At 45.5% G+C, this 19,497-nt stretch overlaps 1 protein-coding gene across 3 annotated transcripts in view; it reads left to right on the forward strand.

Moving 5' to 3' along the window:
- The window catches only part of snx20 (sorting nexin 20), a 40,690-nt gene that overhangs the window by 17,161 nt on the left and 4,032 nt on the right, over nucleotides 1-19,497 (forward strand). For all 3 annotated transcript variants that reach the window (XM_085991456.1, XM_085991458.1, XM_085991457.1), the window contains exons 2-3: nucleotides 4,729-4,924; nucleotides 10,286-10,437. In XM_085991456.1, the coding sequence (XP_085847582.1) occupies nucleotides 4,741-4,924; nucleotides 10,286-10,437 (336 nt within the window). In that variant the 5' untranslated portion in view covers nucleotides 4,729-4,740. The remainder of the gene's footprint in view (nucleotides 1-4,728; nucleotides 4,925-10,285; nucleotides 10,438-19,497) is intronic.

Consider the following 19,497-nt stretch of genomic DNA (forward strand, 5'->3'; position numbering starts at 1 on the left):
GATGCAGGAAGGATGTTCCTGATGGCAGGGGAGCCCAGAACCAGGGGTCACAGTCTAAAGATAAGGGGTGAGCCATTTAGGACAGATGAGGAGGAATTTCTTCACCCAGAGAGTGGTGAACCTGTGGAATTTTCTACCACAAAAGGCAGTTGAGGCCAATTCATTAAATATATTCAAGAAGGAGTTAGATACATTTCTTAAGGCTAAAGGGATCAAGGGATATGGGGAGAAAGCAGGGGCAGGGTACTGAATTTGGATGATCATCTTCTATGTTTCTATGATCTAAGAGAGGTATATAAGATTGTTAAAAGTATAGAAAAAGTGAATCCAGAACATTAAATTAGAACTAGGGTACACAAGTTTAAACTAGCGAGGGTACATTTACAATGTATAGCAGGAATGTTTTCTTCACACAGAGTAATCAACATGTGGATTAACCTTCCAGATAAAGTAGAGGAGGCAAAATCCCCAGCATCATTTAAGAAACAGTTAAATGCAACAATGGGTGAGGGGGCATCAGGATTTCTCTGGATGGATGAATCCAATGGGCCGAATGTCCTTCCTCATCCATTATGATCTTGTAATCAGCACTGCATTATCTGTAGCTATGAAAAATCACAAACAAACTATTGGCTTCTAACATGGAATGTGGAATGATTATAAATCTTGAAAGATAGAACAGGCTGGGGCTCTTTTCTCTAGAAAACTGAGAGGTGATCTGATAGAGGTCCTTTAAAATTATGACGGGATTCGATAGGGTAGACGTGTGGCGGAGTCCAAAACTAGGGGTTATAAATATACTGTAAGTTAGTCACTCATAAATCCAATAAAGAATTTGGGAGAAACTTCTTTACTCCGAGTGGTGAGAATGTGAAACTCGCTACCATATGTAGTGATTGAGGCGAATAGCATAGATGCATTTAAGTGGAAGCTAGATAACTGCATGAGGGAGAACAGAATAGAAGGACATGTTGCTAAGGTGAAAGGAGGCTCTTGTGGAGCATAAACACCAGCATAGAGCTATTGGGACAAATGGCCTGTTTGTGTAATTACATAGAATTTTACAGTACAGAATCAGCCCACAAAGCATGGGTCTCCTTGCAGTCTACCATGTTCTAGGACAGGTGTGGCCAAGCTTTTTACCCTCATGAACCACTTTAGTTGCTTTGTGCTAACAGATCTTGGTGCTCTGATTTATCCACGATTAAGGCAAAACACTAACAGCAGCTCATTTGAAACTTCCAGTCTCATGAAGTTCAAAGAGAACAAGTTAACAAATAAGAAGTAGAAGCTTTGTGGGCTAGGCTGTTAGGACTCACAGGCTCCAAGTGGCTCAGTGATGGTAGTTTGGGTACCCCAATCTAGGAGGTCATTGATATCGTGTTAATGAATGTTTCAGTGTAGCTGGTTCTCTAAAGCTCAGGAGAGCACCTAATAACTCAAAGATTCTATGCACATTCAACATGATCATTGAAGAAAGTTTCAGGGTTTTAAGCTTGACATTTACAGAACCCTCAGGGGATTATTACCAACGTGCTTTATTTAGCAGTATTTACATAAAATGCATGAAGATTGTCAAATATGCATCCATGTGGAAACACAGGAAATACTTTGTGTGCAAAATGTAAAGACTTAGTTGTACTTGCCTACCGTGCCACAGATGAATTTATACTGCCAGGCATCAGGGGCTGCTGACAAGTATTCTCATTTGGCAGAGCCACTTCCTGTTTTGAAGCAATGTTACATATGATAGATTAATTTTGTTGAGTCATTGCCATTACCAGGCCAATCTTAAGGTTTAGGTATTTTAATTGGCTGGAAAATAAGCTTTTAAAACTTATTTTCAACCAAAGAAAACTATTGTTTAGAAGTTGTTCCCACTCTCAAAATGGATGGTGGGAGCCAGTGTAAAGAAGAAAACAGGTAAAAGATTTTCAAGTTAATTCTAAAGTTAAAAAGGGGTTCAAATGAAATGTTAAGATTAGATGGAGAAAAACAACATTAAAATCCCAGCAATCAACAGTGCCCTAGAGTATGGCAAACCTGCCTGGCTCAGAGATTGGATTACTGAATCTGCAAGGGAAGATCTACTCTCATGACCAGGCATGCAATCCTGGGGTCAAATAGACCCCAAAGGAACCCTGCTTACCTCCCACTCTGCCCCATCACTCCCTCCCCCACACATGGAAGATAGCCACCATTTGCCATTAGACATTTGACAAATACACTAGAAGGACATGTGGTACCGGGAATCCCCCTCACGTTACAAGGTGAGTAGCATAACATCTGAGCACAACATGAACATAAATGATAGTCATTAGTCAAAAGTATGGAGCTTCAGCAGTAATTGTTTGGCTCTCCACAACCTAATCAAGGTTGGCACAGAACCCTGGCTATATTAGTGCACAATCACACATGCAGCTCCCATTTAATGGTATCCAATACCTGCATACCAAGTTTTGCTCATCAACTATTAGACAGACATCTGCCTTCAACCTGGTAGAAGGACTTGCACAGGGCAGTTTGCAATGTGTCAGTCAGCTTAATGTTTTAGATCTCTAAGTCCGATGCTGCATAACCAGACTTGCTCATCACCACCTGCTTAATCAAAGTCCTCATATAAAAGGTAAGAGATGCATTTTTAAATTCTTGGAGAAAATACAAATTAGTACCAAAATGGCCATTTAAGAAAATCTGAAGCTGTTAAATATTCATAAGAAAATATTTGAGGGATTTGTAGCTGAAATGTTTTACAGCTCATTAAATTAAAAGATATTGTTCATAACATAACTAATGTTTGCATTTTTGAAAACCTGATTCCAGGATAATTACCTGCTTGCTTGTCATCTATTGTAGGAAAAACACTGGAGCCTATCAAAAAGGAAGCAAATCAAGCATATTTAACAAGAGTAAAGACAGTTATTCCCAGCCCAACCTCGAGGATGTAACTGACTTGGTAGACAAGTGCAATGTAATGGATGTTTAGACATCTAGGCTTTCAGAAGACATTTGATAAAATGCTTCACAAGAGATTTGTCTCTAAAATAGGATAAAGGAGGATGTTGTAGAGTACTCCAGGATTCAATCTCAGGATTTCTGCTGATCAAAATATTTATAAACCTTTAGCGCACCATAGGCAAGGTTGCATGTCCAGTTGCAATTAGACTTTGGGAACCATTGAATAGTTCACTAACTTGGCAGCATTTCTTCTGGGTTTAATGGGTTTTAGAAGTCTAAGATTAACCCAGTGATGTACATGACATTCTCATATATCAATTTTCAGAATTTGAGATTTCAATTGGCTAAAAATCATCCCTTCATTTAGCCAATTATTGTCCACTTGCTTGGATACTGAGAGCCAAGAGGAAGATCTTACAGATGACCAGCAGTTAAACGGGAACAGAACAAAAGGAAAGGAGTGGGGAAAAAAATACACACATGAAGGAAAAGAAATAGAATGACTTGTAAAGTGCTTGAGTAAAGAACAGGCAATGAAACAAGCATGAAACTATGGGAAACATTGAGAGAAATTAGTGATTTCTCTTGGAGCTAATGAATTTAGGACCCTCCATGTCTCAAGGAATATTTGAGAAACAGAGGGTCCTAAATTCATTAGCGCCAAAAACCAGGCATGATTCATGCGGTGCACAGCTAGGGCGCGCCAAAACGGCAAGGCCTGAGGACCATGCTAAATATGTCCTTGAGCCTCATCATAATCATGGCAAGCTGTGAGTACCAATCGGGTGACCCGATGCCACTTGCCCTCCAAATTTCAGCCAGCTCAAAATGTGCACAAAATAACTGTCACACTTGCCTCAGTTCAGTTCAAAGGAATTCTTTAAATGTTAAGCACCTTGAGACATTTCTGAGAATAAAAGTGCTTGGCCTAGGGCGCCAGTCTTGCCCAAGGCACCGGAAGTACCGCCCCGGAAGGAGTCGCGGCCGCCCGCTGCAAATTCACTTTCAGCGCCCCAGATGGAAGCGCGGCGCTACTTGAGGCGCCCCGCATCCCTCTTGGGGCGCTGCAACTGAAAATCGCAGCACAACGTGCTGCAGTGCCACACGCTGCGGCACGGCGTACTGCAGGCCTTCCTCCCCTTAAAGTGGAGGGGCCTGCTGCAGCGCGCTCAAAGAGCGCGAGTGCCGGCAAAAGAGCCCGGCACCGAGGAGAAGTGCCGGGCTCTTGGGACACAGCCGGCACTCCGCGGGGGGGTGCTCAGGAGGCCGGGGACGGCGGCGCGGGGAGGTGCTGGCAGGCAGCCAGCAAAATAAATGGCCGCCCCACACCTCGGCGTCTCTACCGCCGCAGGTAGGCCCCCCTGAACCAGTCGCAAATTGCGACCGGCGTTAAAGCAGTGGGTGCTACTAAATTTTGCGTTCGGGGCGCTGCGCCAACGGCTAGCGCCGCCATTAGCGTCCCGCTAAATTTAGCGGGAGGCGTGGCCAGTGGCGCAAAACCCACTAAGTGCCCTCTTAGGGCGCTAACAGGTGGCACAGCCCACTGAATTTCTAGGCCCTTGTCTTTTGTTCATTCTTTTAGATGAGTACAAACAACAAATCCTCCAAATTAGGACTTGGGCTTAGGAAACATACTACTGTAAAAATACTGCATCCAATAACACAACTCATCTACACCTCAGCAACCTTTACAGTTAGTTAATGTCATCCATAGGATCTCTTAGAACAGACAAATTCAAAAATATAACCTTGTGCTTTTACTTGTTACAGATTGTTGCAGCAATGGAAGATGACAAAAATGATCAGATTAGCAAACAACAAAATTCATTAGTGAACAATGAACGTTCAGCAGCATTTTGCAATAAAAAGCCTAATATGGAAGAAAGTGGTACTGGTACTGGAAGCACAGTTATCTGTGCACAAGGGTGCAACACAGTGGGTGGAGTTTCACCACAAAACAAAGCAGGTAAAAGAGGTGGTGTAACCAATCACATAAAAATATATTTTCACTACTACATTTAATGCTAAGTTGTGTTATTGTAAAGATGTTGAACAATTTGAATGCTTTCCAACTCAATCAAGATATAGGTCGAAATATTCTCGGAGTGGGACTAACTGGATTGCTCTTCGAAAGAGCCGGTGCAGACTTGATGGGCCGAATGGCCTCATTCTGTGCTGTACTATTCTATGATTTCGCTGGCTTCTTGTGCTCAGTTTTATCCTGAGTAAAACAGCACAAGACATTAAACATGAGTGAACTATTCTCCCTAAACCTGGAATAGACAGGGCAGCATGTTGGGTACAGCATGTTAAAACAACAGACTTGCCGGGTTTTTCTGCCTCTGGTTTTCCACCTATTCAGTTTAATGGATGGAAAATCGTGGCTGTGACTGCAGGAGCAGAAAATCCTACCTGCTGAGTTAGGAAGGATCCAGGAGTGTGGATAAAAAGATCTTTAAAGGTGTAGAAAAGGCCATTAAAAAGGTAAGAGATTCTGAATTTTATACAAGGGCATTGAATATAAAAGGAAATTATGTTGAATTTTACAAGACATTAGTTAGACACAGATGAAATATTGTGTGCAGTTTTAGGCACCCCATTATAGAAAGGATATTAAAACCATGGAAGATTCACTAGAATCATGCCAGAAATGAGAGAAAGAAAGGCTCAAAAACTTTCTTTTTACTCACTGGAACAGAGATGGTTAAGGGAGGGATCTAACACAGATTTTCAAAATTATGAAAGGTTTTAAAAGGTTAAATTGTGAAAGATTTTCCCACTGTGGCAAATTAGTAACAATCATTGGGCTGTGGGGGGTTAAAATCCCGAAATCGGGGGGGCACGAACCCATCCCGCCCCCAACCAGTCTCCATGCCAGTTTCAAAGGAGGCGGGTACCTGACCCACACTGGGACCCGCCTCCCCGAGGCAGGAAGGGGATTAGTGCCAATTAACTGCCTGTTAACAGGTAGTTAACAGGCAGTTTTTAGCCTAATCCCTATTTTCATTGGTGAAATGTGGGATTCCCGACGGCTCCAAACCATGCCAAGTTAGCGAGGTGGGCCGTCGGGATGAAGGGCTTGGAGGGGTCGAGATGTCTGGTGTTCAGGTGAGTGATGGGTGCATGAGTGAAGAGGTAAGTGTGTTTGGTGTGTGTAAAGTGTTTAAAGAAGTTTTACTTACATGTACTTACCTTTACAGCCTTCCTTCCTTCAGGTCTTGGGAGCCCCTCATCTCACCGGCACAGAAAGCAGAATGGCCGCGAGCTGTCAAAAGTTCCAGCATTCCGCTTTCTGTTCTGGGGAGATCTCTAAATCATCCTGAGAGGAAGGAATTAACCTGGAGTACAGGTTGTCAGTGTTTGACAGCTTCAAACAGCTGTCAAATGCTGATATTTCATCTGTCAAAAGGTCTTGACAGATGAAATATCAATCTGTGATGTCACCTGTTGCCGGGTGGACCTTAATTGGCCTGCTGAGCCCACTGGGTGGGCTCAACAAGGTCAATCAAGTCAAAATCGCATAGGTTGGTTACAACTCGATGGAGGCAGGACTACAACCCCGAAAGTTGTAGTCCAGCCTCCTCAATGAAAATCAAGCCCAAGGTTATCACTAGAAGAATTAAATCAGAAGTTCGAAGAATTTTTTTAACATAATGCTATCAGAACACAGAAAATGTTACAAGTAGCTAAGTCTGTAGCATTTCAAAGAGAATTGGATAAATATTTGAAAAGGAATATAAAACATATATACAGGGAAATGAGATTTGAATAGATAGCTTCCGTTGAAGAGCTAGCACTGGTGCAAGTCCAGTAGGCCAAATGGCTTCCTTCTGTGCTATAATTTCTGATTCTAAGGACTGATAGGGCACAGGCATAAGAAAATGTGATATTGTAAGAATTAACTAATTCCTACGAATAACTGAGAGCGACACCAGAGAACAGTTAAACAGGTCTTTACTCAACGGAGATGCAACGCGGACTACCTGGGCAGTCCCGTGGTTTGCGACGTGACGTCATCGCGTTTGCCCGCGTTTTTCCACGCTCTTAAAGGGGCCACACCCCGTACATGCAAACTCTATATACAAAACACAGTAATGCTTAACACTGGTACAGGTTTAGGCCGGTGTTAGAACATTGTTCAAGAGAATTATATACAGTTAGCCAGAGTCAGTTAGTGGTTCTGCCACATGTGCCCCCCCCCCCCCCCCCCCCCAGAATTCGCTTTAACGGACATAGTCAAACTGTGAGGGGGTCTGACAAGCCTGTCAAAACGACTCCTGTACACTCGAGGCGGAGGCTGGCGGGCGGTCGCGCTTGGTCTGCTGTAACGACGACGGGCGGCTGACCCCCTCTCGGTGATTGTGCTGTCTCGACGGGGCGGTCGAGGTCCCCAATGAACCGTATTGACGATCGCGCGGGAGAGGCAGTCTGCCACCAGGTTGTCCTTACCGGCCACGTGCCGTATATCTGTGGTGAACTCTGATATGTAGGTCAGTTGACGCTGCTGTTGGACTGACCACGGTTCGGCGGTCTTGGACATTGCAAAGGTCAGCAGCTTATGGTCCACAAAAGCAGTGAAAGGATGTCCTTCCAGAAGGAACCGAAAATGGCGGATGGCCAGAAAAAGAGCGAGCAACTCCCGGTCGAACTTGCTTTATGCTCTCTCGTTCTGCCGTAGTTGACAGCTGAAAAATGCCAACGGCTGCCACGTCCCGTTCACCCACTGCTGTTGCACGGCACCGACTGCGTAGTCTGACGCGTCGGTGGTGAGGGCTATGGTGGCACCTGGCAGCGGGTGCACCAGCATAGTCGCGTTGGCTAAGGCGCTTTTGGTGTCGGCGAACGCTCAAGCCATGTCATCCGTCCAGTCTACCGGGTTCTTGCCAGTCTTGCCCTTGAGGGCCTCGTACAGGGGCTGCATGAGTAGTGCTGCCTTAGGCACGAAACGGTGGTAAAAGTTTACCATACCTAGGAATTCCTGCAGGGCCTTTATGTTCTGCGGGCGTGGAAAGGATGTCACCGCCTCTACCTTCGAAGGTAAAGGAACCGCTCCGTCTGAGGTGATGCGATGCCCCAGGAAGTCAATTTGGTGCAGGCCAAACTGACACTTGGCCAGGTTGATAATCAGGCCGTGTTGGCTGAGGCGTCGAAAAAGGGTGCGTAGGTGACGGGTATGTTCTTCCTTCGTAGGACTGGCAATTAGAATATCGTCCAGGTAGACGAAGAGGAACTTGAGGTCCCGCAGCATGGAGTCCATCAGGCATTGGAAAGCCTGGGCGGCGTTCTTTAACCCAAACGGCATCCGTAAAAACTCGATGAGGCCGAATGGGGTGATGACTGCGGTCTTCTGGACGTCTTGTGGATGAACTGGGACCTGGTGGTAGCCCCGGACGAGGTCGACTTTTGAGAACACTGTGTTCCCTGCCAAATGGGCAGAGAAATCCTGGATATGGGGGATCGGGTACCGATCAGGAGTGGTGGCGTTGTTTAGTTGTCGATAGTCGCCGCATGGCCGCCATCCGCTGCCAGGCTTCGGGACAATGTGGAAGGGTGAAGACCAGGGACTATTTGACCGGCAAATAATCCCTAACCATTCCATGGTTGCGAACTCCGCCTTTGCGACCGCCAGCTTGCCGGGCGCCGGGCCCACGCGTAGACCGGGGGGCCGTTGGTGGTGATGATGTGGTGTTCCACACCATGTTTCGTGGCTGTGGAGGAGAACGTAGGTCTTGTCAGGTCGGGGAATTTGCCGAGCAGGCGAGCGAACTCATCAGGAGTCGGGAACGCACAGACGGTGCGCGACGTAGTGTTACACGGAAGAGAATGAAAAGTTGCTGCGTTGATCAGCCGCCGGTTCCTAACATCGACCAGGAGGCTGTTGGCGCACAAGAAATCCGCGCCGAGGAGGGGCTGGGAAACTTTGGCCGTAACAAACTCCCAGTGAAAACGTTGCCCCCCCGAGGCACACCTCCACTCGCCGTCTGCCAAAGGTCCGAATTCCTCCGCCATTGGCCGCTTCCAGGGTGGGGCCGTGATTTCCCTGTCTGCACATCGAGGGCGGACGCGGGTAAAATGCTGCACTGCGCTCCGGTGTCGCACAGAAAACGACGACCGGAGAGAGTATCGGTGATGAACAGCAATTTTCCCACGTTGCCGATCGCCATCACGGCCGCGGGGTGCCTGTTAAACCCGTCCCTCGGTGGTCGTAGTGTCAGTTCTTTTGTTGGGGAAAACTGCAGGGAGGGCGGCAACGCTTCGCCTTCGCGCCGAACTGCGCATGGAAGAAGCACAGCCCAGCAGGCTGACGAGCTGTGGCGGCGTCTGCGGGGGATGGGTGCCTCGTGGCGGCACAGTACTGCCGAGTTACAGCGAAAATTTTGTCAGCCTCCGCAGCGAGTGTTGTGCAGTCTTCAACTTCAGATCTGGCCAGGGCAGTTGGCTGAGGAAAATCTCGTGGAATAGAAAACATTCCCGTTCTGAGCCCAGGAGTGTGAGCGTTTGGCTCATCAACTGTGAAGGCTTGGAGTCCCCGAGCCCGGGCATAGCGAGTAATCGACGGGCGCGCTCCGATTTTGTGAGCCCGAAAATCTGCAGTAACCGCGCTTTGAGGGTTTCATACTTGCGCTCCGTTGGGGGGTTTTCGAGGAGGCTGACGATCCGAGAGGCGGTAGAGCTGTCGAGTGCGGAGACCACGTAAAGATACTTGGTCTGATCCGCATCGATGTTCCTTAGGGCGAACTGGGCCTCGACCTGAATAAACCACGAGGGCACTTGCTGCTCCCAGAACTGTGGTAGCTTTAGCAAAACGGCATTTGCTTCCATGCTGTGCTCTTCTTTTGTGAAAACGTTCACAAAAACGGGGTCACCAATGTAGGAATTAACGAATTCCTACGAATAACGGAGATCGACACCAGAGAATAGTTAAACAGGTCTTTACTCAACGGCGATGCCACGAGGACTGCAGTCCTGTGGTTTGCGACGTGACGTCATCGCGTTTGCCTGCGTTTTCCTGCGCTCTTAAAGGGGCCACGCCCCCTACATGCAAACTCTATATACAAAACACAGTAATGCCTAACACAATGGTACAGGTTTAGGCCGGTGTTCGACCATCATAAGAGAATTATATACAGTTAGCCAGAGTCATTCAGTGGTTCTGCCACAATATCTGCAATAAATATTCTATCATCATCCAACACAACAAAGAACTGGACTATTATTGATGGTGTTACTGGGTTGATTCCAAGCCAATAGTAAAAAGTTGCAAGTTGAATGTTTTACTGATGTGGCAATAAGTTAAAACCAAACTAGATTTTTCTCCCTTTCTTAGCCCCTTACAGCACTGCGGTCCCAGAAGCCACACTGACCACACAGCAACAGTTGCAGTACTGGAACACGGTGAATAAGAAGGTGAAGCCAATCCGGCTGCTCTTTGAAATACCAGAAACTAGAATTGTTGAAGATCAGGGGTCCAAATATGTGGTAAGTTTGATTCAGTAGACTGGATCTCCTGTGATTATACAGAAGATAATGGACAAAGAGTGAGTACAAGAGGTACAAAGGACATCTTATATCACTGGACCAAAATCTCAAGCAGGTTACAACTGCCATCTGACGCCTCAGACAAAATTATCATCTTGGGGCTAGAGTTTCCGCTTTGGGCGCAATTGGCAATCTTAGCGCAATTTGTGGTTGAAATTGCACTGTTCTTTCGAAAGCGATTTTATGGTTTGTTTTCACTCGAATTAATTTGCATAATCACAAACTTAAAATCATCTGCCATGAATCGTCGCAATTGGGCAGTGTAATAAAACATTTTTTTTCCTTGCATTAAAAATATTCCTTGATATATTAAAGAGTGGTAATCTGGTGCCGTTTTATTAATACAGCTGAAAATGGGTTTAATCACAATCATTTTTAATCAGTGTCTAGTCCACCATCTGCAAGTAACCTGATTTTAAATAACTGAAAATGACTTTTAAAAAAATCTATACTGAACCATTTACTAGTTTCATTGGTGTACATTAGTCAGTTTCTTAGTAAATTAAATATTATATTTTAAAACGTGCCTGTGCTCCCAAAAAAAACACTCTTAATTTGAAGAGCCTCCTCGAGCGGACGCAATCGGTCAAAACTCGCCATGCTCATTATTTCAATCTGAGGGCTGGGCCAGCTTCCAGTGCAATGATTTTTAAGCCAGCATTAAAGATCGCGGAAACTCGACTTGCACTCGACGTAATTTGTGCTTAAAATTCCCTGATCTTTTACACTGATTTGGCTGATTTCAGGCTAATAACTAATGGAAACTCTAGGCCATGATATACATCTCTCCATGTATCTATTTATACATACATACCTAGTTTGTGGTGTGTTTTAATCTATTATTATCCATTTCTTTTGTTGGCAGCTGATGCCATGGAGACATCAACAGCCTGTGTACTCAATATAGTTAATGCAAAATGGAGTGTTAACCTACATATGTGTGTGTGTGTGTATATATAATATTTATGAATTTCTAGAACAAAGTGTACAGAGTAGAGGAAGCTTATTCTGTGTCTAACCCTGTTATACCTCACCTGAGTAGGCAACAGATGTCAGCGATAAGCACCAAGTGTTCCATTCCCCAGCACCGACACAAAAAAAATCAATAACATACAAATTAAGATGAAATATTTCCCCTGCTTTAAAAAACTTGATACAGAGCTAATTCAAAAAATTTCACACAAAATAAATTACAACTCTGTGTACTTTACTGAAGTCATTGCCAGACACTCAAGAAGTGTACAGTGCCCTCAGGAAAAACTGGGAAGTTCCCGTCTTGGAAACTTGGCATGCTGCATATTTCTTCAACGGTACATTTAAAAAAGGGGAAGTGGGTTGTCCTTCCTGCCCCATTGACCTGTCTTACACACCAGCTCTCTTTCATTCTTGTCACTGCTCTAAACATACCACAGAGGAAATTCTGGAACCTACTGAGTACAGAATCAAAAATACAATTCCTGTGATCTTATGTTCACTATTCAAACCTGGAATTGCAAATATATGGAATTGTAAAAATTCTTGAAAAAGAATAAAAACAGGTTCAGTTCTTTTTGGGAGAGGGTGGAGATCTTTTGTCCTCAGTATTTAAAGTAATTTTACTTTGTATATTTTACACAGCTGCTTGGTGCATGTTCTTGTTACTGTAGAGCTCACTTCAAATTAAAACTGAGAAGCACAAACAGCATTGAGGAACGGTAGCATAGTGGTTATGTTACTGGATTGGTAACCATAGTGGTTATGTTACTGGATTGGTAACCAGAGGCCTGGACAAAGAATCCAGCGCCGTGTAGTTCAAATCCCACCACGGCAGCTGGGGAATTTAAATTCAGTTAATTAAATAAATCTGGAATTAAAAAGCTAGTATCAGTAATGGTGACCAAGAAACTATCGGATTGTCGTAAAAACCCATCTGGTTCACTAATGTCCTTTAGGGAAGGAAATCTGCTGTCCCAGCCTATATGTGACTCCAGACCCCACAGCAATGTGCTTGACTTTTAACTGCCCTCTGAAATGGCCAAGCAAGCCACTCGGTTGTAACTAACCACTACAAGAATAAAACCGGACGGACCACCCAGCATCGACCGCTGCACTGGCTACGGACACAACAATGGCACACCCAGCCCAGTTGACCCTGCAAAGTCCTCCTCACCAACATCTGGGGACTTGTGCCAAAATTCGGAGAGCTGTCAAGCAACAGCCTGCCATAGTCTTACTCACAGAATCATACCTTTCAGCCAATGTCCCAAACTCCTCCATCACCATCCCTGGGTAAGTCTTGTCTCACTGGCAGGACAGACCCACCAGGGGTAGCAGCACAGTGGTATACAGTCGGGAAGGAGAGTGGCCCTTGCGAGTCCTCAACATTGACTCCGGACCCCATGAAGTTTCATGGCTTCAGGTCAAGCGTGGGCAAGGAAACCTCCTGCTGATTACCACCTACTGTCCTCCTTCATCTGATGAATCAGTACTCCTCCATGTTGAACACCACTTGGAAGAAGCACTGGGTACTCTGGGTGGAGGATTCAATGTCCATCACCAAGCAGTGGCTTGGTAGCGCCACTACTGACTGAGCTGGCCGAGTCCTGAAGGACATAACTGCCAGCCTGGGCCTGCGGCAGGTGGTGAGAGAACCAACACGAGGGAAAAACCTACTTGACCTCGTCCTCACCAATCTACCTGTCGCAGATGCAGCTGTCCATGACCGCATTGGTAGCAGTGACCACCACACAGTCATTGTGGAGACGAAGTCCCATCTTCACACTGAGGACACCCTCCATCGTGTTGTGTGGCACTACCACCATGCTAAATGGGACAGATTCAGAACAGATCTAGCAGCTCAAAACTGGGCATCCATGAGGCGCTGTGGGCCATCAGCAGCAGCAGAATTGTATTCCACCACAATCTGTAACCTCATGGCCTGGCATATCCCTCACTCTACCATTACCATCAAGCCAGGGGACCAACCCTGGTTCAATAAGGAGTGTAGAAGAGCATGCCAGGAGCAGCACCAGGTGTATCTAAAAATGAGTGCCAACCTGGGGAAGCTGCAACACGGGACTACATGCATGCTAAAAAGAGGAAGCAGCATGCTATAGGCAGGGCTAAGCGATTCCACAATCAACAGATCAGATCAAAGCTCTGCAGTCCTACCACATCCAGTCGTGAAAGGTGGTGGACCATTAAACAACTAATGGGAGGAGGCGGCTCCATGAATATCCCCATCCTCAATGATGGTGGAGCCCAGCGCGTGAGTGCAAAAGACAAGGCAATCATCTCCAGCCAGAAGGGCCGAGTGGATGATCATAATCCTCCTCTGGTCCCCACCATCACAGAAGCCAGTCTTCAGCCAATTCGATTCACTCCACGTAATATCAAGAAATGGCTGAGTGCACTGGATACAGCAAAGGCTATGAGCCCCGGCAACATCCTGGCTGATGTGCTGAAGACTTGTGCTCCAGAACTAGCTGCGCCTCTAGCCAAGCCGTTCCAGTACAGCTACAACACTGGCATCTATCTGACACTGTGGAAAGCTGCCCAGGTATGTCCTGTCCACAAAAAGCAGGACAAATCCAATCCGGCCGATTACCGCCCCATCAGTCTACTCTCGATCGTCAGCAAAGTGATGGAAGATGTCGTAGACAGTGCGATCAAGCGGCACTTACTCACCAATAACCTGCTCACTGATGCATAGTTTGGGTTCTGCCAGGACCACTTGGCTCCCGACCTCATTACAGCCTTGGTCCATACATGGGCAAAGGAGCTGAATTGCAGAGGTGAGGTGAGAGTGACTGCCCTTGACATCAAGGCAGCATTTGACCGAGTGTGGCATCAAGGAGCCCTAGTAAAACTGAAGTCAATGGGAATCAGGGGGGGAAAACTCTCCACTGGCTGGAGTCATACCTAGCACAAAGGAAGATGGTTGTGGTGGCTGGAGGTCAATCCTCTCAGCCAGGACATCGCTGCAGGAGTTCCTCAGAGAAGTGTCCTAGGCCCAACCATCTTCAGCTGCTTCATCAATGACCTTCCCGCCAACATAAGGTCAGAAATGGATGTTCGCTGATGACTGCACAATGTTCCGTGCCATTTGCAACTCCACAGATAATGAAGCAGTCTATGCCCGCATGTAACAAGACCTGGACGACGTTCAGGCTTGGGCTGATAAGTGGCAGGTAACATTCGTGCCACACAAGTGCTAGGCAATGACTATCTCCAACAAGCGAGAGTCTAATCACTTCCTCTTGACATTCAAGGGCATTACCTTCGCTGAATCCCCCACCATCAACATCCTGGGAGTCACCATTGACCAGAAACTTAACTGGACCAGCCACCTAAATGCTGTGGCTACAAGAGCTGGTCAGAGGCTGGGTATTCTGCGGCAAGTGTCTCACCTCCTGAGTCCCCAAAGCCTTTCCACTATCTACAAGGCACAAGTAAGGAGTGTGATGTAATACTCTCCACTTGCCTAGATGAGTGCAGCTCCAACAACACTCAAGAAGCTCAACACCATCCAGGACAAAGTAGCTCACTTGATTGGCACCCCATCCACCACCTTAAACATTCACTCCCTCCACCACTGGCATACCGTGGCTGCAGTGTGTACCAACTACAAGATGCACTGCAGCAACTCACCAAGGCTTCTTCAGCTGCACCTCCCAAACCGACCTCTTCCACCTAGAAGGACAAGGGCAGCAGGCGTATGGGAACACCACCACCTCCAAGTTCCCCTCCAAGTCACACACCATCCTGACTTGGAAATATATCGCTGTTCCTCCATCGTCGCTGGGTCAAAATCCTGGAACTCCCTACCTTACAGCACTGTGAGAGTGCCCTCGCCACATGGACTACAGCGGTTGAAGAAAGCGGCTCACCACCACCTTCTCAAGGGCAACTAGGGATGGGCCTTGCCAGTGATGCCCACATCCCACGAATGAATTTTTAAAAAAAATTCCCACTTACGACACAAACCTATCGCTGTTCACCCCATGTAAACTATTACAGCTAGGCCTCAAGTTCTACAGGAGAGCCTCATTTTTATCCATTGTCCTTACAACATCAATCTATTTCCCAAAGCACAAAACTTATTAATCAGATTACCATATGAATAGTGTTTTCACGGCTGCGAATCAAGTCTCAAATGAATGCCCCAAGGCATATTTTAAAATTAGAAGAGGAAAATTTTAATTGTATTTCAAATGATTCTGCCAGTTCTTCAAATGCTTAGTTCATGCTTCTGCTACTAAGAATGACCTTCTACTAAAATATACCATGCTTCATTTGTGTCTCCAATGGTTACTGCCATTAGATCCACCTCATACTAATTTTACTAAAAATTGTTGTCAGATGGTATGGAACCATTTTGCAACCACTTCCCCATTAATAAGAGAAATGAACTACATGTGATATACCTTAAAGAATCATTTTTAGCAACAAAAAGAGGAATGTGAACATCTGGGGGAACTTAATACTTCGTGAATTACTGGAAGTTTTACTCACTTGATGTTTAATACAAAGGCTAGAGTTTTGTGTTAAAGAGAAAATCTAATGTAGGGTAACTATGCAGAATGTTGTGTAATTATATTCCTTAAATCCTACAACAGTGGTTTCATTTCTGCACTGCAAAGTTCTTCAGTAATTTATTTCCGGCGATTGCCACAGAGTTCTGTACATCCATTTTAGTGGAATGGTTGTATTTGTTATAGCAAGTATTGAACAAAGACTGCGAACATACCCCATGATTGGTCACAGGCCTAATAAAATGTGTGGGCAGGGGAGGGGATATTTGGCATTTTTTTTTTTAACATAAAGGAACAGGAATAGCTAAATCCAAACTGCTTTTACCTGAACCAAATTCAGATTTTTCGAAATAAGTGACATCTACTATGAAAAATAAAGAAAAGACCACCTTAAGGAAACAAAGTAAGATGTTACATTTCGGTCTTGTTGCGGTTAGTCAGAATTTTCCCTTTATAGCCACAAGACATTGTGTGTTTTTTTTTCTGCTGAGGCTCTTTTGTACATTAGCTGACATAATGGGCTAGAAATTGTCGGGAATTCATGCCATTCGAATGATGCGTTAATGGCACTCAGCATTATTCATTCCTAAAAAATACAGCAATTGGCAGAGTGAAAGAGACACACGATCCGTTCCAATACTCCGCAAATTTCTGCATGATTTGCGCCATTCCGTCGTTCGTCTCGCCAAAGCCGATAAATGTTTGTTCTCCTCATTAGGCTCCCCATTCAACTTAATGGTGATCGTGAAATTGCTGGATTTATGACATTATTACGAATTATTCCTACAGAGCTGGTAATCAGTGTTGTAGAGGACCCTGGTAATGATGTGATTTATGGTCCTCACATAACCCTCAAACTTGGAGGCCCATAAAGGGACCAGTGCAGCTATGGAGTCTAACTCCAGCAGATAGTGAATCGTTCCTAGATGTTTTTAATCTTTTTATCTGTCTTGGCAGTCTTTTGTGCCCGTCTTGCCATCCGCACTCTTGTTAGTGTTGGAAGGCAAATATTTCAGGACACAAAGCTATTTCGACAGAAAAGTTCACTCATTCAAATGCAAATGAGATAGTCTTCTTTCAGAAAATAACATTTTGGGATACAGTATTTTTTAAATTCATTCCCGGGATGTGGGCGTCCCTGGCAAGGCTAGCATTTATTGCCCATCCTTAATTGCCCTTGAGAAGGTGGTGGTGAACCATCTTCTTGAGCCGCTGCAGTCCGTGCGGTGAAGGTACTCCCATAGTGCTGTTAGGGAGGATGTTCCAGGATTTTGACCTGGTGATGATGAAGGATGGTATGTGACTTGGAGGGGAACTTGGAGGTGGTGGTGTTCCCATGCACCTGCTGCCCTTGTCCTTCTAGATGGTAGAAGTCGCGGGTTTGGGAGGTGCTGCCGAAGAAGCCTTGGCAAGTTGCTGCAGTGCATCTTGTAGATGGTATACACTGCAGCCACGTTGCGCCAGTGGTGGAGGGAGTGAATGTTTAAGGTGGTGGATGGGGTGCCAATCAAGTGGGCTGCTTTGTTCTGGATGGTGTTAAGCTTCTTGAGTGTTGTTGGAGCTGCACTCATCCAGGCAAGTGGAGAGCATTCCATCTCACTCCTGACTTGTGCCTTGTAGATGGTGGAAAGGCTTTGGGGAGTCAGGAGGCGAGACACTCGCCGCACAATACCCAGTGTTAACGGACAAAATTTGACATCGAGCCAAAGAAGGAGACTAGTACAGGTGACCAAAAGCTTGATCAAAGAGGTAGGTTTTAAGGAACGTCTTTTATAGGAGGAACAAGAGGTGGAGAAGTTTAGGGAGGGAATTCTAGACCTTGGGGGGGGGGCCAGTTGGCTGAAGGCATGGCCACCAATTGTGGGGTGAAGGAAGTAAGCGATATCCAAGAGTCCAGAGTTGGAGGAACGCAGAGTTCTCAGAGGGTTTACAAAATAATTACTTGGTGAGTTTTAGAAAATGTTCTGATTGACAACAACTTTAAGCTCCAGCCTCAAACTGGAAAAAAAGGCAGGCTTCAACACAAGATTTCATAATCTGCACCACATTGCAGCCTCTAACTATATCCATATTAAAAATAATTAAATTAAAAAAGGAGCTATTAGGACAGATTGAAAGTGATTTAGTTAAATCTGAAACTAGGGTCTTCAATCTAAACAAAGCAAACTATGTAGGTATGAGGGGTGAGTTAGCTAAGGTAGATTGGGAAATTACATTAAAAGGTATGATGGTAGACAAGCAATGGCTAGCATTAAAGAATTAATGCATAATTTACATTCCTTTAAGGCACAAAAAACCCACAGGAAAAGTGGTTGAACCGTGGCTAACAAGAGAAGTTAAAGATAGTATTAGATCAAAGGAAGTGGCTTATAATGTTGCCAAAAAGAGTAGTAAGCCTGAGGATTGGGAGGATTTTAGAATTCAGCAAAGGAGGACTAAGAAATTGATAAGGAAAGAGAAAAATGAATATGAGAGTAAATTAGCAAGAGACATAAAAACAGACTGTAAACTATAGGTATGTAAATAAGAAGAGATTAGTGAAAGTAAACATAGGCCCATTAGAGGCAGAGACAGGAGAAATTATAATGGACAATAAGGAAATGGCAGAGACATTAAACAAATACTTTGGGCTAGAAATTTGGTGCCTTAGTGCCTCTGGGGAGCGATAATGGACCGCCAAGGACTTACCGGGCATGCCGATGTTACCGTCGCCCGCGAAATTCACCTGGTGGTTTGCGGTGGTGGTAACCTCTAGCGCCATGACCTCCTGCACCCGGAGATCATGACATCATCCAGTTGTGCATCAACCCAGTAGCGCTCCGGACCCAAAATTCATTTCCGCCCCCCTGCCGGGCGATGGCAACTGCAGGAGGCGTTGATCGGGAGGCCGGATGCTTTGGGGGCGAGATTTAAAGGCGAGGTGGCAGAGGTAGATGAAAAAAAAATCTTAAATGCTATTTGCAGTTTTTTTTTTTGTCATCAGCTATCGATCGGCCCAGCACTCTGCTGCAGTGCATCGGGCCGCATCGCGGCTGGCGTCGGGGACCAGGTAAATTTTTCCTTGCAGAGCCTGCAGCGATGGCCTTTCCCTTTAAGGGAGGGAAGGAGCCTTTCAATGCAGCAGCGCTGCACAGCCCATTGTGCAGCACTGCTCACCTACTGCCCCGCCTGCTGCCTGTTTCCCTCCAGGAATGAAGTGGAGCACTTGATTCCTTCCTAGAGCACAAAACTGAATTTTTTAAAAGTTGAGAAGCATTAGTGCCTGGGAGTTGAGTGCCGGGCTGCACTGTCACTAGCCTCCAAATCATACCTACCACCTGGGTTTCCTTTTCCTTAATTTCTGCTTGTTCTTTCTTAGTCCCTTCTCCTTTAGTGTTGGCAACAGCTGAGAACCTTTCTGAACCTTTCTAAACCATTCAGAATTTTTGTCACCCTATTCTGTCACTCCTTTAATTGCTTCCATCCCTTTAAATTTCACTCCCATGAC

This window comes from Somniosus microcephalus, chromosome 6, assembly GCF_052327205.1.
Source record: "Somniosus microcephalus isolate GS21.2 chromosome 6, FLI_Smic_1.0, whole genome shotgun sequence".
NCBI classification, from domain to species: domain Eukaryota; kingdom Metazoa; phylum Chordata; class Chondrichthyes; order Squaliformes; family Somniosidae; genus Somniosus; species Somniosus microcephalus.